General features: G+C 44.4%; 1 protein-coding gene across 3 annotated transcripts in view; it reads left to right on the top strand.

Moving 5' to 3' along the window:
- The window catches only part of INPP5E (Inositol-3-phosphate synthase), an 830,915-nt gene that overhangs the window by 659,215 nt on the left and 150,413 nt on the right, over positions 1-21,287 (top strand). For all 3 annotated transcript variants that reach the window (XM_067084336.1, XM_067084335.1, XM_067084334.1), the window contains one exon: positions 11,786-11,920. In XM_067084336.1, coding sequence (XP_066940437.1) covers positions 11,786-11,920 — 135 coding nt within the window. The remainder of the gene's footprint in view (positions 1-11,785; positions 11,921-21,287) is intronic.

Below are 21,287 nucleotides of genomic sequence, written 5' to 3'. Positions count from 1 at the left end.
GGAATGATAGGCAGGTCAAGTAATGTTCTGCCTCTAGGTCAAATAATTCAGCAATTGTTCAAATATTGAAGAATCTATGGGGTGTCTTCTTGAAAGGGACACTGAAGAATTGATTGTGTTGGGATTTGCCACTGCAAGAAGCACAAGACAAGCAGTTGTTTCCGCAGCTAGCGATACCATCTGAAATTAGAAAATGCCCCCAATTAGGTACGGAAAAATATAAAGATGTCAGGCGAATCAAGGCTTGCACATATGGTGCCAAGAGAACTCGATTCTGGTGCAAGATGCTTACGTTAAAACTTCACACTAGGCTAACTGAGTCAGGACTTTGTGAGAAATTGCACTTCAGCAAAGAAAATGAAATTCAGTCAAAGATTAATGTTACGTGACTGTTGAAATAACCTCAAATCAGGGACGTTGCCTTAAAACAGAAAGTTGGAGAGCCTTGTCTAATTTTCGCCAGAAATGGAGGGATGAGTTTAATGGCACACTTGGAAGTTACTGGGGGGTGGCTGCAAAGTGGCCATGGGAATAGCTCAAACGGAGCAACAAGGGACAGGTGTCTTGGATCTGGAGCCAGAAGGGTTTCTGAGGGAGAGTCGGCTGACTGGGCCATTTTTATAACCTCACCAGCTTATTTTCCTGCTCTTTCCAGAGGGCGTTAGGAGCACTAGCGTCTGCCCTCAGGGTTCAAGATGGTGGCCAACTAACATGGGTTGTGACCTCTGTTTTCTGTGTGAAGACCTTCCAAATCCTGGTGACCTCTGGCAATCCATGTTCGCCAGTTTCTGTGTGGACTCAACTTTTCTGGTGGGTTTCAGCAGGCTTCCGTCTCCACTCACCTTTATCTGAAAGGAGGTGTTTCAAACAGTCACCAGGTCTTAGGAAAGATAAAATTATGTACCAAAAGGGGAGCATGGAGAGAAAGTTGTGTAGGGGCTGAATCTCTCACGCCTTTCCTCCTTTAGTTATCAGTATGAAAAATATTACAATTATTTTATAAATCAGTTTGGAAGTTGGGTTTCCCACATTACAGTTCCCCGACAAAGTTGACAATTGCACCTTGAATTGGGTGGAAATGTCAACAACTAAGTGAACTCAACTGAACAATCCGATAACTCTCTCTACTTTCCTATTGTTGTAAAATTACATTTCAGAAAAATCATTTATTCTGCAATTAAATCAAATGCAAAAATACATCTCATTGATTTTTAAATTTGACATTATGTAGTTATGTTACACAGCAAGTTAAATTCGTATACCTCTTATGTTATTACGTTAAAGCAGCATTATAGCAAATTCAGTATTAAAGCATTCTACAAACTAATATTTCATAAGTCTAGGTAACAACACGGAGAAATAATAATAGAATTAGAACGGAGCTAATTCTAAGGCTAGTCATGCACTTAATTAGTAATGCTACTTTGACAGTCCAAAGTCATAGTGTTAGGGCGCCTTGAGGAAGCGTTACAATGAAGTATTCATGGTCTTATGTTAGGTGATGCCCCGATACTTGTACGCGGCAGCACGGTGCCAGACATGGCACTAAAAACACAGGTGACTTGCAGCATGAAGCTAAGTACAATGAAGGACAGTCATGTATGTAAAGTACATGGGCTTTGCAAGTCACGGACTCAGAATTTAAATTACAAGGAAAATAAACAACAGATTCAAGAGTAAGAAAAATTTATGATTAATATACCAGAATTATATTTCTTAGCCTATGAAAGAAGGCTAGGTTCATTCCTTAGCCCCAAAGGGCATTAAAAAGGCAGTCAGAGGGTACGACCCCTCTGGCAGGAGCATCTGCCAATGGTGCTGGTGGAAAGAAAAAGAAAATGATCAAGTGTTAGAAGGAGACATTACAAGAAGTAGTTAAATCACTTCAAGTAATAACCTCCAATATTGGAAAGGATCAAGATGAAGAACCACAAATAGACTATAACCCTTTTTCTTCAAGTAGTAACCTCCTATATTGAAAAGAATAAAGATGAAGAACACAAATAGGCTATAATCCTTTCTCTTCAAGTAATAACCTCCAATATTAAAAAGGATAAAGATGAAGAACCATAAATAGCCTATAATCCTTTTGCTTCAAGTAGTAACCTCCAAAACTGAAAAAGGATAAAGATGAAGAACCACAAATAGGCTATAATACTTTTGCTTCAAGTAGTAACCTCCAATATTAAAAAGGATCAAGATGAATAACGACAAATAGGCTATATATCCTTCTGCTTCAAGTAGTAACCTACAATATTGAAAAAATTATCGATATGAAGAACCACAAATAGGTTATATATCCTTCTGCTTCAAGTAGTAACCTCCAATATTGAAAAGAGTAAAGATGAATAACAAAAAATAGGCCATAATCCTTTTCCTTCAATTAGTAACCTCACATATTGAAAAGGATCAAGTAGAATAACCACAAATAGGCTACAATCCTTTTTCTTCAAGTAGTAACCTCCAATATTGAAAAGGATTAAGATATATAACTAACAAATAGGCTATAATCTTTTTGCTTCAACTATTAACCTCCAGTATTGACAAGGACCAAGATGAAGAACCACAAATAGGCTATATACCCTTCTCCTACAAGTAGTAACCTCCAATAATGAAAAGGATAAAGATGAAGAACCACAAATAGGATAAAATGTTTATGATTCAAGTAGTGAACTCCAATATTGAAAAGGATAAAGATGAAGCACAACAAATAGGCTATAATCGTTTTTGCTTCAACCAGCAACCTCCAGTATTGAAAAGGATGAAGATGAAGAATCACAAATAGGGTATAATCCCTTTGCTTCAAGTACTAATCTCCAATATTGAAAAAGATAAAGACGAAGAGCCACAAATAGGGTATAATTCATTTGCTTCAAGTAGTAACCTCCATTGTTGAAAAGGATAAAGATAAGGACCACAAATAGGATATATATCCTTCTGCTTCAAGTAGTAACCTCCACTATTAAAAAGGATCAGTATGAAGAACCACAAATAGGGTATAATTCATTTGCTTCAAGTAGTAACCTCCATTATTGAAAATGATAAAGATAACAACCACAAATAGGCTATATATCTTTTTGCTTCAAGTAGTAACCTCCAATATTGAAAAGGGTAAAGATGAAGAACCACAAATAGGCTACAGTTCTTTTGCTTTAAGTAGTTGTAAAGTCCTCGCTCAACGAGTTCTCTGTAATGAACATCCTGTTTTCCGCGGCGCCTTCATATGCGACCTGGGGTTGGCCGAACACATATTATCATTATTGTGAATTGTATATTTTATTGTCTGTTCAAGTGACCATGCATTATGTATACAGTATGTAACAGAGTATTTTTGTAACAGACCAGACATCGTTAATCATTATGTTTTTTGTATGTACCTGTCCTGTTTTTGTAGAGAAATAGTTTGACCTCAGGTCACCTGTAAATCTTTGTACCCACAGTCTCTGCGTTATATGCAGACATCCGCACGGTGCTTTATAAGCGGATCGCTTCATCAATAAAGTAGCAGTACTTGTCTTCCTGCTCATTATTTCGTACCTTTCTCACAGTGGTGACCCCCGGAGTGGTTCCTGGAAGCCATTAACAGATCCAAACGGTGACTAAGCCTTGGCCCGATGAACCAACCCACGCCCCTAACGGACTAACTACGGCGCTCTAACAAAGCGTTCAGGCATTACCGGCATCATTAGCGGACCCACACGTCATGCTCCCAAGCGTGTATTGACACAAGTGTTCCCTCACACTCCAAGTGAGAGCACGGAATGAGCATGGACGCAGATATTCCCAACCACATACAAATTACAGCGAACTTCTCGGAGGCAGGCGCCTCTCCCAGCGCAACCCCCTCCCGCGTGCTCCTCCACACCAGTACCTGCACCCTGCGCGATGACCCCCCCTGACAGACCAACCAAAGGTGGCCCTCAGCATAAGGCTGCCACCATTCACCAATCAAAATGCAGCGTCCTGGTTCTACAAGGTCGAGGGGCAATTCAGGGTAGCAGGCTTAACCGACGAGGTGTTGAAGGCAGACATCGCCATCAACGGCCTCCCGGAGGAGATATACAAGAAGATCGCCCCGTGGTTAATGACAATGCCAAGCCTCGCCACCTTCCAGGAGTTAAAAGCCACTCTCGTTGAGTCCTGCTCCCTGCCGGTCTCCAAGAGAGCTGCCCACGCCCTCAACCTCGCCCTCTTGGAAACGTGGCATGCCCTCCAGGACCTCCTCCTCCTCCCCGAGACTGACAGCAGTGGCAGGCGCAAAGAAATCAGCCTGTTGAGAGAGATCTTCCTGCGGCAGCTACTGCCAGAGGTCCGTGGGCAGATCACAGAGGCATACACCCTGCCGGTCGAGGACCTGATCAGGGTAGCGCTGCAGCTGACGAACTCCACAAAGGCAGCAAAGTGGGTGTCCATGCCCGCACACCCCATCAACTCCCTTCAGCCAGAGAACCCCACCACAGAGGGCATCAACGTCGTCGCCCAGAGGAAGCCATCCCACCAGCAGAAGAAGGAGAGGCCAGGGCTTTGCTATTACCACCAGAGGTTCGGGAAAGCTGCCCAGAAATGTGAAGCCCCCTGCCTTTTCTTCCCTCCAAAAAACGGGGGAGGCGGTGGCCACCCACACAGGCTGCCATGGCAGCAGCAACTGAAACACCCAGGGGCCCTGCACCAGTAGGCTTTTACCACGACACCATCTCCGGCAGGATGATGTTGATCGACACCGGAGCCATGCAGTCAGTGTTCCTGCCTTCCAGAGAGGACCGCAGCCGTCCGCCAGACCCGAATGCCTCCCTGATGGCCGCCAACGGGTCCCCGTCCTCTCCTATGTCACAAAGCTCCTGTTGATCTCCATCTTGGCCGGAGTTACAGGTGGAAATTTATCGTCGCGGACGTTAGGACCCTGCTCCTCGGTACGGACTTCCTCACCCATCGATATCGGCCGCAAACGCCTGCTGGACACCGAGTCCTGCCAGTCCCTGCCCTTGTCGCCGGGCCCCAGGGAGCCCGCCGTCTGTTCCATCGTGTCCCACCAGTATGGTTCCCTCCTGAAGGAATTCCCAGAAGTCTTCAAACCCGAGCTTCGCCAGGTGCCCGGGGCCCCTGCCAAACATAGGTTATATCATCAAAAGAAAGGGGCCACCCAATGCACACGAAGTTCCGATGGCTTCCCCCAATAGCGCCTTCAGGAGGCCAAGAAGGCCTTTGCTGAGGTGGAAAGAATGGGCATATGCAAGATGGCTCCCAGCCTGTGAGCCTCCCTTCTTCACATGGTGCAGAAAGCGGATGGCACCTGGAGGCCCTGTGGTGACTACAGGCAGCTCAACCTCGCTACAAAACCCGACCACTACCCTCTACCAAACATGCAGGACATAACGGCCTCTTTCCACAGAACCAAAATATTCTCAAAGTTAGATCTCTTAAAATCATATTTTCAGGTACCAGTAGCGCCAGGAGACATCCCCAAAACTGCCATCGTCATGCCCTTCGGGTCCTACGTCTTTCGCCTTCTCCACCTTCGGTCTGAGGAACGCGGGCACGGCCTTCCAGAGGCTGATGGGCAGCATCCTGGGGGACCTGGACTTCTGCGTCTGCTACGTCGATGATATCCTAATTTTTTCCATATCCCAGAAGGAACTACTGTGGCACATCCGGAAGGTCCTGCAGCACCTGCAGGAGAGTGAACTCATCATCAGATTTGACAAGTGCACCTTCGGCGTCGAGAAGGTGGAATTCCTGGGCCACGAGATATCCCTAGGGGACGTCCACCCAATGTCGTCGAAGGTCGAGTCTGTCGAGAAGTTCCCCACCCCTACCTCCATCAGGGCCGTACAAGAATTCCTCAGAATGGTCAACTACTACAGGAGATTCATCCCGGGGCTCATGCACACCATGGCCCCCCCTGATGGAGGTCTTCAAGGGTAGCCAAAGACCTTAATGTGGGGCCCCGACCAGCAGAAGGCCTTCCTCCTAACGAAGGCCGCCCTCACCAAGGCAACATCTTTGGCCCACCAGGACCCCAACGCTCCCCTCACGCTGACGACAGACGCCAGCAATGTCGCCTGCGGAGTTGTCCTGGAACAAGTCATCAGTAGGACCCCCCGCCCATCGCCCGCAAACAGGTCACCGACCCAGAGACCCCAACCTACCGCACAGCCGTCACATCGCTGAAGTGGGAGGACGTGCCCCTCGGCCTTGGAGGGTCAACACTGCTGAGTGACATGAACACCGTACACCCTCGCCCCCTGGTGCCCACCTCCCGATGTTGGCTTGTCTTCGACGTCATCCACGGCCTATCCCACCCCTCCGGAAGGATGACGACCAGGCTACTGATGGAGAAGTTCGTCTGGCACGGCATACGGAAGATCGCGATGGCCTGGGCAAGGCAATGCATGCAGTGTCAGGCCAGCAAAGTAGGGCGGCACACTGAGTCTGGGGTGGGCGAGTTTCCCCAGCCAAAGAGACGCTTCGGGCACATCCACGTCAACGTTGTGGGTCCTCTTCCCACATCAGTAGGAGCAAGATACCTTCTTTCGGATAGGAAAGCGGGACGTCTGTCTGTCGTTATGTGGTCCGGGACACCGAACCGGCTGATCCAGCTGGAGAGGAGGGCTTCTGCGCACGCACTGGAGGTGGCTTCTTCCATGGGCGTAGCTTCGGGCCACCTGGTGGAGCGGTCAACGACTGTTAGAAGGTATCTTGCTTCTCCTGATGTGGAAAGAAGACCCACGACGTCGACGTGGACCGCCCTGGCATGCCTGCTGGGGACCACTCATCACAGCACCACTGCCTACAACCCCACAGCCAACAGAATGGTGGAAGGGTTCCACAGGTCCCTGAAGGCGTCCTTCATGGCTCATTACACCTATGAGAATTGGAAGTACCAGCTGCCCTGGGTCCTCCTCGGATTGAGAACAGCCCCCAGAGCCAACGGCGACCCCTCCTCAGCAGAAAAAGTCTACAGGGAGACCCTGGAAGTCCCGGGGGAACTCGTCGCAGAAGACAGGGACGGCATAGCAACACAGAGGCTCCGTGACAGGGTTGGGAAGTTTGCCCCCTGCCAGAGGACATACACCGACAGGACGTCTCCCTACATGCCTCCCGGTCTGTCTGTAACGTCACCCTCAGAGCCATCAGCAGAGTCTCCAGCGAATGTGTCATTCGCTAAGTCTCCACTGAGCAAGTTTTCTATGGTGACTTCCCAGTTTCTTCGCCATACAATTAGTCATGCTGAACGTGCCAGGTCACGCAATTTCAATCAGTTAAACTATATATGTATTTGATCACCTGTTATCGATTGTGTATCTTGTTTTTCTTTATTCACAGGCATCAAGATTATATCCACATTGGAATTGTGTCTGCCTTTATATTGTAAACTGTACTTGTTTGCTGTATATTATAGTTAATTATTATTGACCTCAGGTCACACACAATCTCATTGTCTTTTGCGGCTCGACGCCAGTCTGCCACTATATAAACTGCCTGGATCTGTAATAAAGTAGCAGTCACTTTTACCTGCTCGTTTCTTTTGCACTTCTTACATGTCCTCCGCCACCCACGTCTTTGTCAGGGACGACGCCGTGCAGCCACCCTTAACCAGGCCCTACAGAGGACCTTGCCTCATGCTCGAAAGGGACAAAAAGGCATTCCGGGTAGCCGTCCACGAAAGGGAAGACTGCATATCAGTAGACCGCCTCAAGCCCACATTCTTGGAGGAGGACGTCGGGGGCGGTTCCCAAAGCTTCCCGCAGGATATAGCAAACCCCCGGCCAGCCCCATGTACAAGAAAACGTCGTGGGCGTCCCTGGAAAACCCCGAAACCAGACAGGGTGGCACCCCAACACACTGCTCCAGAGGGTGCCGGGAAAGGCGGCCACCCCCTCCAGTTGACATCGAGAAAGCAGGGCCGTTTTCTGCAGCGCCTTCACATTCGACCTGGGGTCGGCCGAACACATATTATTATCATTATTGTGAATTGTATATTTTATTGTCTGTACAAGTGACCATGCATTATGTATTTGTAACAGAGTATTTTTGTAACAGACCAGACATCGCTAATCATTATGTTTTCTGTATGTACCTGTCCTGTTTTTGTAGAGAAATAGCTTGACCTCAGGTCACCTGTAAATCTTTGTACCCGTGGTCTCTGCGAAGTATGCACATGTCCGCACGCCGCTTTATAAGTGGATCGCTTCATCAATAGACTAGCAGTACTTGTCTTCCTGCTCATTATTTCGCACCTCTCTCACATAGTAACCTCCAATATTGAAAAGGATAAGCATGAAGGAATACGGATAGGCTATATCCTTTTGCTTTAAATAGTAACTTCCAACATTGAAAAATGTCAAGATGAAGAACCACAAATAGACTGTACTTGTTTTGGTTCAAGTACTAATCTCCAATATTGTAAAGGATAAAGATGAAGAACCACAAATAGGCTATAATCCTGTTGCTTCAAATAAAAACATCCAGTATTGAATAGGATCAAGATGAAGAACCACAAACAGTCTATATATTCTTTTGCTTCAAGTAGTAACTTCAATACTGAATAGGATCAATATTAAGAACCACAAATAAGCTATAACCCTTTTCCTTCAAGTAATAACATCCAATATTGAATAGGATCAAGATGAAGAACCACAAAGAGGCTATATATTCTTTTGCCTCAAGAAGTAACCTCCAATATTGAAAAGTATCAAGATGAAGAATAATAAATAGGCTATATATCCTTTTGCTGCGAGTAGTAGCCTCTAATATTGAAAAGAATCAATATGAAGAACCACAAATTGCCTGTATATCCTTTTGCTTCAAGTAGTAACCTCCAATATTGAAAAGGGTAAGGATGAAGAACAGAAATAAGCTATAATTCTTTAGCCTCAAGTAGTAACCTCCAATATTGAAAAGGATAAAGATGGAGACCAACAAATAGGCCATAATACTTTTGCTTCAAGTACTAACCTCCAGTATTGAAAAGGATAAAGATGAAGAAACAGAGATAGGCTATATTTCCTTTCCTTCAAGTTGTAACATCCAATATTGAAAAGGATAAAGATGAAGAAACAGAAATAGGCTATATTGCCTTTCCTTCAAGTTGTAACATCCAATATTGAAAAGGATAAAGATGAAGAACCACAAATAGGCTATAATCCTTTTCCTTCAAGCAGTAACCTCCAATATTGAAAACGATAAAGATGAAGAAACAGAAATAGGCTATATTTCCTTTCCTTCAAGTTGTAACATCCAATATTGAAAAGGATAAAGATGAAGAACCACAAATAGGCTATAATCCTTTTGCTTCTGGTAGTAACCTCCAATACTGAAAGGGATGAGGATAAAGAATCACAAATAGGCTATAATCCTTGGCTTCATGTACTAACCTCCAATATTGAAAAGGATAAAGATGTATAACGAACAAATAGGCTATATATCCATTTGCTTCAAGTAGTAACCCACAATATTGAAAAGAATCAAGAGGAAGAACCACAAATATGCTATATATCCTTTTGCTTCAAGTAGTAACCTCTAATATTGAAAAGGATGAAGATGAAGAACCAGAAATATACTATATATCCTTTTGCTTCAAGTAGTATCTTCCAATATTGAAAAAGATAAAGATAAAGAAGCTCAAATACACTATATATCATTTTGCTTCAAGTTATTGAAAAGGATAAAGATGAAGAACCACATATAGTATAATCCTTTTGCTTCAAGTAGTAACCTCCAATATTGAAAAGGATTGAGATGAAGAACCACAAATAGGCCATAATCCTTTTGCTTCAAGTAATAACCTCCAATATTGAAAATGATCAAGATGAAGAACCACAAGTAGACTATATATCCTTCTACTTCAAATAGTAACCTCCAATATTGTAAAAGGTCAAGATGAGGAGCCACAAATACACTATAATCCCTTTGCTTCAAGTGGTAACCTCCAATATTGAAAAGGATAAAAATGAAGAGTCACAAATAGGCTATAATCCTTTTGGTTCGAGTAGTAACCTCTAATACGTAAAAGGATCAAGATGAAGAACCACAAATAGGCTATATATCCTTTTTTTTCAAGTAGCAATCTCCAAAAGTGAAAAGGATAAAGATGAAGAACCACAAATAGGCTATAATCCTTTAGCTTCAAGTAGTAACCTCCAATGTTGAAAAGGATAAAGATGAGGGACCGCAGATATACTATCAAGGTGAAGAACCACAGATAGTCTACAGTATATATCCTTCTGCTTCAAGTAGTAACCTCCAATATTGAAAAGGATGAAGATGGAGAACCACAAATGCGCTACAGTCCTTTTGCTTTAGGTAGTAACCTCCAATGTTGAAAAGGATAAAGATGATGGACACAAATATACTATCAACGTGAAGAACCACAGATAGTCTATATATCCTTCTCCTTCAAGTACTAACTTCCAATATTGAAAAGGATAATGATGGAGAACCACAATTATTCAATAATCCTTTAGCTTCAACTAGTAACCTCTAATATTGAAAAGGATAAAAATGAAGAATCACCAATAGGCTATAATCTATTTGCTTCAAGTAGTAACCTCCAATATTGAAAAGGATAAAGATGAGAAATCACAATTAGGCTATAATCCTTTAGCTTCAAGTAGTAACCTCCCAGTATTGAAAAGGATATAGGTGAAGAACCACAAATAAGCTATAATTCTTTTACTTCAAGTAGTCACATCCAATATCGAAAAGGATCAAGGTGAAAAACAACCAACAAGCTATATATCCTTCTGTTTCAAGTAGTAACCTCCAATATTGAAAAGGATCAAGATGAAGAACCACAAATAGTCTATATATCTTTCTGTTTCAAGAAGTAACCTCCAATATTGAAAATTATCAAGATCAGGAATCACAAATAGGCTATATATCCTTCTGCTTCAAATAGTAACCTCCAATATTGAAAAGGATAAAAATGAATTATCACAAATAGGCTACCATCCTTTTGCTTCAAGTTGTAACGTCCTATATTGAAAAGGAACAAGATGAAGAACCACATTTATACTATATGTCCTTCTGCTTCAAGTAGAAACCTCCAATATTGAAAAAGATCAAGATGAGGAGCCACAAATAGGCTATCATCCCTTTGCTTCAAATAGTAACCTCCAATATTGAAAATGATAAAGATGAAGAATCACAAATAGGCTATAATCCTTTTCCTCCAAGTACTAACCTTTAATATTGAAAATTATCAAAATGAAGAACCATAAATAGACTATATATCCTTTTCCTTCAAGTAGTAACATCCAATATTGAAAAGGATACAGATGAATAACCACAAATACACTATGTATGCTTTTGGTTCAAGTAGTAACTTCCAATATTGGTAAGGATCAAGATGAAGAGCCACAAATAGGCTATATATCCTTTTGCTTCAAGTAGTATCCTCCAGTATTGAAAAAGATCAAGATGTATAACCAACAAATAGGCTATAATCCTTTTGCTTCAAGTAGTAACCACCAATATTGAAAAGGACCAAGATGAAGAATCACAAATAGGCTATAATCCTTTTACTCAAGTAGTAACATCCAGTACTAAAAAAGATCATGATGTATAACCAAGAAATAGGCTATAATCCTTTTGCTTCAATTAGTAACCTCCAGTACTGAAAAGGATAAAGATGAAGAACCACAAATATACTATATATCCTTTTGCTTCAAGTAGTAACCTCCAATATTGGACAGAACAGTGTTAGGTAATATAAGCTGTTGAAAGTATTAAAATTGTGAATTGACTATAATTTGGAAGTATTTCCCTCTATGTATTTTACTTTCAGGAACGAGAATGTTATTCATTAATTCACATTTAACTGCACATGAAGAGAAACAAGCATTGCGTATCCAGAATTTTCGAAACATTTGTCATTCACTTGAGCTCCCACGGCTTTTGCCTCAAAAGCATAAGCATAAAGGTCAGTTCTGAGTTTTAATGTTATTAGGCACATATTTAGTTTGCGTGTTAAATATTAAGAACTACATACAAACTATTTTCAAAAGTCTGTCACTTCGGTACGAAGGAAGCCTTTAAAGGTGGTAGTAAGATCTTATTCCTCAATAGGTGGTAGTAAGATCTTATTCCTCAAAAGGTGGTAGTAAGATCTTATTCCTCAAAAGGTGTATATCTTCCAAAATAGCCACTTCTTACATTCTGTGTAGATAATATTTGGTCTGCAATCGATTTTTTTTTTTTTTTTTTTGTGCTCACAGATTTTGAAATTGTCTTCTACTTTTGTCGATGGTCTTTTCTGTTTCCACCTAGCTTTGTCAGAGACTTATAAAATTAGATTGTGCACTTCACCCACTCTGCACAGCTGATGGAAGCTATAACTAGGGATGTCAATATGGTTGGTGCTTACAACCTTGCCGTTGGCTGTTGCAAACAGGAAGAAATAAGGCTGTACCATTCATTTTTTCCACTTCCTGAAAACAAAGAAATGCTACTATATTTTTTTTGCAACACTAGACTCATGAATGTGAACATTTTTAGAGTGGAAAATATTAGTTAAGTATAAGTTAAGTATACCTTAGTTTTACCAGACCACTGAGCTGATTAACAGCTCTCCTAGGGCTGGCCCGAAGGATTAGACTTATTTTGCGTGACTAAGAACCAATTGGGTACTTAGCAACGGGACCTACAGCTTATTGTGGAATCCGAACCACATTATAGCGAGAAATGAATTTCTATCACCAGAAATAAATTCCTCTAACTCTTCATCAGCCAGCCGGGGAATCAAACTCCGGCCTAGCACGTTCCATTCCACAGCTCTACTGACTCACCCAACGAAGAGCTTTGAAAATATTAGTTAAAGTAACGGTAGTGCTAATCAGTACCAGTGGTATAGCAGGACCAAGTTGCTTAAGAAAATGCCTTCTCAAGAAAATATTCGTGATGGCATAACGGAAAACGGTAAATGAATGTTGTGTTTAGTACCAACATCATGGGAATGAACATCAAAACGTGAACAAATGTGGGTCCAGAATATTCCATCAACAGGGCAAGTGCATTGTTAGATCATTCATGAAATGCAAACTTTTTTTACTGCTGTAAATTTGAATGTAGAGAACTTTTCGAAGCAAAAAAAAAAAAAAAGCTAACCATAACAAAAGCACTATCATTCTTTACCATGAATAAGTATAGGTAAGATTTTTTGGCAAGAATAAGTACATATTTATATATCTTCTGTAACATATAGTAGCCTAATGTTTTTCTTGGAAATAATAACAGTTTCATAGCGTCGATTCAGCGTGTAGGCTATTATCTGCTGAAGGCCGTGTTGATTGATAATATATGGTGAAAACAAAAGTTTTGTCATGAATAAGTATACTGTATATTCATATACATATGGTAACAAAGAAGGATTTTTCATGGAAATAAGAACGTTCTTTGTCAGTGAACAAGTTGTCATTTACCGCTAAATTTTTAAAAGTAGTACAGCAATAGGGAGAAAAAGGACAATACTTAGCTCTGTTTTGAATTTAAAGTTTTTACTCTAAAAAAAAAGTGTTTGCATTTGCAACCTGCAAAATTGGTACAATCTACAAAACTTGATATAAATTTTGTCATCAGTCTGAAGAGATATATGAAATATAATAATGAAAAGTTTAATGGTCAAGAAATTTTTTTTTAATGACGAACATTATGATAGTGTAATAATCATATCATAGACCAATACATAAATCTTATATTCAGTCCTATTTCAGCACTATTGGGCACAAGTAATTATGAAGTTATCATTATATAGTTTTTTGTGTGGCACTTGAATTAATTCACTTCTGTATGATAAGTAATTCATATGCTATGCAACTGGCAATTCAAGGGCAGTACTCTACGTAGGTAAACATATGTGAATGCTAACTACAGTATTACCACTGTCCATGATCCCAAATGGCATCCTATACATGTACAATGAGAGCGTCATGAGGTGCACAGTCTCAGTATACTAGGTGTCTGGTTTAATGTCCTTAATCTTATTGTCTTTTTAGTTTCAGCATTATTGTATTAGAAGTATTAATTCCTTGGCCATGAACTAAAATTATTTGAGTGGGAAAAACTCAATGGCTTACCAGGAAATACAAACTATCATCTGTTATTTTAGACTATCCTATAGTGCGAGCTGGTGATGGTCATTGCATTTGGTAACAAGGTGGTTAAGAGGTTGAGTGGAGGAATATCCCTCACTCACCTACTGTCACCAAGCACCTTTTCTTCAACCGTCGTAGTGTAAGGTCATCTTGCTGTGCTCCTCCATGTGTGTGGGTCATGTCTTCTGCAACGGCAGGAGGGCATGTACTCATCTATCCTTCTGTAAGGAGTGTGCTGGTTGGTCTTCCTGTCAGTGGGAGAAGTTTGGTAAGAGGAAGAAGGCCAAGAAGTATTCATGGCTTCTTCGGGGGGAATACACCCCAAATTCTGCCCCCAAATCCTTTTGGCTCTTTTTCCTGCCATCTGCCATTACTATCCCCCTTCCTGCTATAGTGCTACTGCTTTGCAGAGGATGGCACTCGAGTGGAAAAGAAACCTAGTCATACCCTCTTCTTAGAGGATGACATAGCCATTGATGGTGCCACACCTGCAAGCAGCTGCCTTGCCCTCTTACTCATCTGATTGTGATGTTCAAGGTGTAAAGTCCCCACTCAACAGGTTTTCTATGGTGAACTTCCCATTTTCTACATTGACTCTCCTACAAGCCTAGGTCAAGCCAAATAGCCACATTATATCTTTGTAAATACGTATCTGTTACTGATTTATTTATGCCTGTTTACTTTTTATATGTGTTAGAATATTATTGTGTCATTTCTTGCAGTTTGATCTTTTATGTTATTTGTGTTTGCCTGTCCGAATTAACGTTGAGAGTAATTGACCTCTGGTCACCTGTATCCTATTGTATTCCTTTGTATTACGTCTGCATGCGGCTTTATAAGCGGTCTGCTTTCCTAATAAACCAGCAATACATGTCCATCTGCTCATTATTTAGCACCTCTTAAAGTGGTGACCCCAGAGTGGTTCCCGGAGCCATTAGCGGACTCATAAGGTGACCTAGTCTTGGCTCCATGAACTACCCCACGCCCCTAACGGACTAAACACGGCGCGTGTTGACGTGAGTAACCCACTCCCTGTAAGACGGCAATAGTAAGTATGGACGTGGACATTCCCTCCCACATACAGTTAACCGCAAACTTCGCAGACTCAGACATTTCCCTTATACACAACCCGCCCGCACCCTTCCCCGAGCCAGGGCTCGCGTGCACCTCCACGCCGGTACCTGCTCCCTGCACGCTGCCCATCCTGACGGAACAAACAAACTCCGCCCTCGCCATAAAGCTGCCGCCCTTCACACATAGCAACCCATCATCATGGCTCTACAGGGTCGTGGGGCAGTTCAGGCTGGTGGGACTTACCGATGAGGTGCTGCAGGCAGACACTGTGATTAACGCCCTTCCAGAAGAGGTCTGCAAGAAGCTCGTCCCGAGGGTGTCTGCTGCACGTCCCGTCACCTACCCAAACCTGAAGGCCTCGCTCGTTGAGACCTGTTCCCTGCCGGTCTCCAAGAGGGCCGCCCGCGCCCTTGATCTCATGAACAACCCTCGACACGACTAAAACCTCCTGGAGATGTGGGGTGTGATCCAGGACCTCCTCACCCTTCCTGAGATGGACAGCAGTGGCAGGCAGTTGGAGATAAGCCTGACCGGAGGTCCAAACCCAGATCCTCGAGCCTTATACAATGCCGCTCAGGGACCTGATCAGGACGGCGCAGCAACTGACGGACTCCACAAGTTCAGCGAAGCGGGCATCCACTCCTGCACACCCCGTCAGCTCCCTCCAGCCACAGGAAAACGTGGAGGAGGAGATAAGCGCCTTCACCAGGGGGCGGCCCTACCACCACAAGAAGCATCCACCGGGGCCTTGCTACTACCATCAGCGGTACGGCAAGGACACCCGGAACTGCCAACCCCCCTGCTCTTTCGCCCATCCAAAAAACGGGGGAGGCGGCGGCCAACAGAACAGGCCGCCATGGCAGCAGAGGAACCCAGGAGCCCAAAACCAGTAGGCTTCTACATCCGCGACACCATCTCCGGCAGGATGATGCTGGTTGACACTGGGGCCATTCGATCAGTGTTCCCGCCATCCAGAGAGGACCGCAAATGCCCGCCGGACCCGGCTGCCTTCCTGACGGCCGCCAACAGGTCCCCATCCTCTCCTATGGCACCAGGCTCCTGTCGATCTCAATCCTCAGCCGGAGGTACACTTGGAACTTCATAGTCGTGGACGTGAGGACCCCACACCTGGGCGCGGACTTCCTCGCCCACTTCGGTCTGGCAGTCGATGTCAGTCGCAAGCGTCTATTGGATACTGACTCCTGCCAGTCCCTCCCCCTGGCGACGAGCCCCAGCGCGCCCGCCATCTGCTCTGTCGCCCCGCACCAGTACTCCCAACTGCTGAAGGAGTTCCCAGAAGTCTTCAAGCTCGAACTGTGCCAGGTGCCTGGAGCCCCTGTAAAGCACAGAATCTACCACCACATTAAGACAAAGGGCTCCCCAACGCACGCAAAGTTCTGGAGGCTTCCCCCTCGCGCCTTCAGGAGGCCAAGGATGCATTCGCCGAGATGGAGCGGGTGGGCATATGCAGGAAGGCCTCAAGTAGTCACTACAGGCGGCTCAACCTCGCAACTGAACCAGATCATTACCCCCTCCCAAACATGCAAGATCTCATGGCCTCCTTTCACGGGGCCAAAATATTCTCTAAACTAGACCTTTTGAAGTCCTGCTTCCAGTACCAGTTGCTCCAGAGGACATCCCCAAAACCGCCATCATCACGCCCTTCGGGTCCTATGTCTTTGCCTTCTCTACCTTTGGCCTGAGGAACACGGGGGCAACCTTCCAGAGACTGATGGACAGCATCCTGGGGGACCTGAACTTCTGCATCTGTTATGTAGATGACATTCTGATTTTTTCGAGATCCCCCATAGAGCACCTGCGGCACATCTGAAAGGTCGTGCAGCACCTACAGGAGAACGGCCTCGTCGTCAGGTTTGATAAATGCACCTTCAGCATCGAAAAAGCTGACTTCCTGGGCCTCGAGATCTCCCCGGAGGGTGTCCGTCCACTTGCATCGAAGGTCGCAGCCGTTACCAGGTTCCCCACCCCTACCTCTGTCAAGGCCGTACAAGAATTCCTCGGGATGGTCAAGTACTACAGGAGGTTCATGCCCGGGGTCACGCACACCATGGCCCCCCTGACGGAGATCCCGAAGGGCCACCCGAAGTCCTTAGTTTGGGGACCCGACCAGCAGCAGGCCTTCTCCCTGATGAAGGCCACCATCGCTGAGGCAACTGCCTTGGCCCACCGGAAACCCAACACCCCCCTTCAGCTGACGACAGACGCCAGCAACATCGCCTGTGGGGCCGTCCTGGAGCAGGTCGTTGCTGGAGCCCCACAGCCCATCGCCTTCTTCAGCAAGAAGTTCAGCCCTGCCAAATCCCGATACAGCACCTTCAACAGGGAATTCTGCGCAGTATATCGGGCGGTACGTCTGCGCAGTATATCAGGCGGTACGTCACTTCAAGTTCCTCATGGAGGGTACGCCCTTCACAGTTTGGACAGACCACCAGCCGCTGGTCCACACCTTCACAAAGCAGGGGGACGCATGGTCTTCCAGGCAGCAGCGGCATCTCGCACCCATCACGGAGTTCACCTGCATAATCAAGTACCTCCCCAGCAGAAAGAACCCTGTAGCGGACGCCCTCTCCAGGATCAAGCTCAATGTGGTGCAGCTCAGGATCAACTATGAGGACCTCGCCTGGGAGCAGACCACCGACCCAGAGACTCCAGCCTACCGCACCACCATCACGTTGCTCAAGTGGAAGGATGTGCCTCTCGCCCCTGGGGGGCCAACACTGCTGTGCGACATAAGCACCAGCCAACCTCGCCCCCTGGTACCCGCCTCCCACCGCCGTCTGGTGTTTGACGTCATCCACAGGCTGTCCCACCCCTCCGGCACGTCGACAGCCAAGCTGTTGGCAGAGAAGTCTTGGGGGGAGACAAAGTCCCCCGCCAACGGGTTTTCTATGGTGAACTTCCCGTTTTCTATGGTGACGCTCCTACAAGCCTAGGTCAAACCAAATAGCCACATTTTATCTATGTGAATACATATCTGTTACTGATTTATTTATGCCTGTTTACTTTTTATGTGTTAGAATATTATTGTGTCAGTTCTTGCACTTTGATTTTTTATGTTATTTGTGTTTGCCTGTCCAAATTAGCATTGAGAGTAATTGACCTTGGGTCACCTGTATCCTATTGTATTCCTTTGTATGACGTCCGCACGCCGCTTTATAAGCGGCCTGCTTTCCTAATAAACCAGCAGTGTATGTCCACCTGCTCATTATTTAGCACCTCTTAAAAAGTTACTAAGATGGTGTCATCTCAAAGATTATCGACAAAAGATGTGGCATACGCTTAAAATCCTTGGTAGTCCATCTTTTGTGAATTTCCAGACAACCTGGTTGAGGAGAAGGAGTTACCTCTCACGCCTTCCACTACTGTGTGGTTTGCCACTGCTGCATCTGCAGTTGCCCCAGCCTTTTTCAAAAGTCTGCAGCGAAGGAGGGAGGATCCTCCTGCTGCAGTGGCCCTTCTAGTGGCAGATCCTCTGCCTGGTATTATGTCTTTGTGTCCAGCCTTGATCATCCCCTAAATGTGGGAGACCAGCAAGACTTGTGAGAGGAAAGGGAAGAAACACTTTTGTCATTTTACCTTGTCATCAACTTCATCATCATTTATCTCATCTTCATCCTCTTCCTTGTCCCCAGACTCCCTTCCACTGCACAGGCAGAAGAAGGAGGAAGTCTAAGGCCTTGCACAAGAAGCACAGACAGATTCCTCAAGCATGCTTGCTCTTCTTGGAGGAGAATGGGGGCTTGAGATTAGTGGTTCATAATCATGCCTCTGGCAGGGATGACACCTCCATGCCTTCTCACTTAGCAAGAGTTCATATCTCACTTTGACCAACAGTGAGTTCTTAGGCTCACACATGGATGAATCTGTGAGTCCTCCTTGCTCTGTGCTTGCTGTCTTGGGACCTCATGCACTTGGCTACTGAGGACAAACCTCTCCCTGTTCCTCCAAGGGGTCACAAAGGGGGGGCATATACAACTTGTTTGTGGTGCACTTGCACTCCCCAGACTATGTACACTCCGACAACAGGGTAGGTGTGCTCTCCCACACCTCTTCAGGGGTGCAAACAGGAGAGTCAGCATTACCGTCTCATTTGGCACTTGCACATTCTTTGGAATGTGTACATGCCAAGCACTCTCGCTGGAGGGAGAGATCTTCTTTGATTATTTCTGCCTTTTGTCTGCTCAATCGTGATAGTCTGAGAGAGGCTACCTCAGCTTTGTACCTGCCAACATTCATGTCTGCGGAGCTTTCCTTAGGGAGCACTCCTGAGGTAAGACCTTCAGCTAGTTTATCTTGATCTCAGCTAGCTCATGGTATTTTGGAAGAGGTGAACACCCTGATTTGTAGGTCAGGGAGTTCCCTGGTGTCCAGCAGATCAAGCAAGCCACTGTTGTGTCAGAGGAAGTACTACTCATCAGAGGACATGAAGGCTACTCTGTTGCAGTTGGGCTGATCAATCGACTGGCTAGAGAGGTCTTTTGCTCTCTGCTTCAGAGGCAAATGCCCTGAGTAACTGTCTATGGCATCTTTCCCGGCTGTCTCATGGCACAACCTTTAGTTGAATATGTTGGTCTCAGGATGAGAGGGTAATTTTTAGGAGGCTGCTGGTGTCAGGAGATAATGCTTTTACCTTTTTCATGCACCAAAGTACCAATGAATGGGAAAACCTTGGGGTCAGAAGAGAGAAACAATTGCCTTTCTCTTCTCTCAGAAGTTTCTCATGAGCGTAGCTGCTTGCTTAGGAATGGCTTGCAGCTGAGTTCATTGCCACACTTTCCAATTAGTAGAGTGATGATAGCAGTTGAGCTGAGATCAGACTGTCAAGATTCTTTTCACATCTGTCCTTCTAACTAACTTTTCACAGAGCCATGGTTAAACCTTAAGGTGCAGCAAAGCCTCTACAGCTGAGGTTGCAAAGAAGCCCTCTCTTCTGAAACCCAGACAGTTAGGTAAATCTTCGTCCTCGAAGAAAAGTAGGAAGCGGAGCCTTCACAATCCCTTATCTGAAACCCTTGGGGCCAGCTGTGTTGTGGTTTTTTGGATTTTTTTTTATTTCAGAACTGCAGGTTGCTCCGTAAGAAAACAAACATTTTATTTCCAACAAGAACCTTCCATAAAACAAAAAATATCCAGCATAAAAAAATCGTAATTTGCGTATATACTCTCGTATCATTGGATCTCGTGTCATGCAATAGTTAAAATTTTGCCCCAAAGCATGATTTCATCTTCAAACTTTGCTAAGATCTGAAATAACGCCAGTCTCCTTCTGCTTAACAAAGGAATGACTCATACGTCAATAAAAAAAAAGCTGATTTTTCTACTGAGCTAAAGAAATTACTTCCTAAGGAGACACCATCATCACTATCATCAACTGTGTATTGTCGCAGCATTATCATAGACTTCATGGGCCATGCCAGGAAAGTTCCAGTGAAACAGATGAAGTTGAAAACATACAGAGACTACGCAGAATCTGTGGAATTCGTTTCAATCTCACTCAATTACATGCAGTCGCATTGACATTGTTTTTGATTTGTACAAGGGTTGGAGTATTAAAGGCAGAAAGCGTAATTGAAGAAAGCAGAAGGTGTAGTAACATACATATGTAGTAGGGTACTCCGCCAGAGTATCCCCATCTTACGTTTGATTGTGTAGACTGAGTTTAAAACGAAGTCAGAGAAATTGTTTTTGCATCTTCAATGCTGTTCCATGGTTGTGACATGAGTTTATCGTCTTGGGAATAGTAAAGTTCTTCTGTAGGATTTAGACAAACTCCATAATGGGTTTTCTTTGTATTCTGGAAAGGTTTGTACAACAGAATAACAATGGTCTACACAGGATGGCTTCCCATGTTGATCTCTATCTGATCTTGTATCACAACAAGACTTATCACTTACACACACACGAACACTACATGACCTCGTTCCAAGGATTCTCACGGCTTACGTGACAGCCCACATCACCAAAACGAGGACGCTGAGTTTAAGACATACTTATAAAACACTACACGGACTTACTGATGACGTCTCGGTTGACCAAACTGTGACAATAGCACTCTTCTCATGTGCTTACAGAGATATATATATCAGTCCTAAGTTCACCTAA

Source organism: Macrobrachium rosenbergii, chromosome 41, assembly GCF_040412425.1.
Source record: "Macrobrachium rosenbergii isolate ZJJX-2024 chromosome 41, ASM4041242v1, whole genome shotgun sequence".
NCBI classification, from domain to species: Eukaryota; Metazoa; Arthropoda; class Malacostraca; order Decapoda; family Palaemonidae; genus Macrobrachium; species Macrobrachium rosenbergii.
This window is presented reverse-complemented; position numbering and strand designations above follow the sequence as displayed.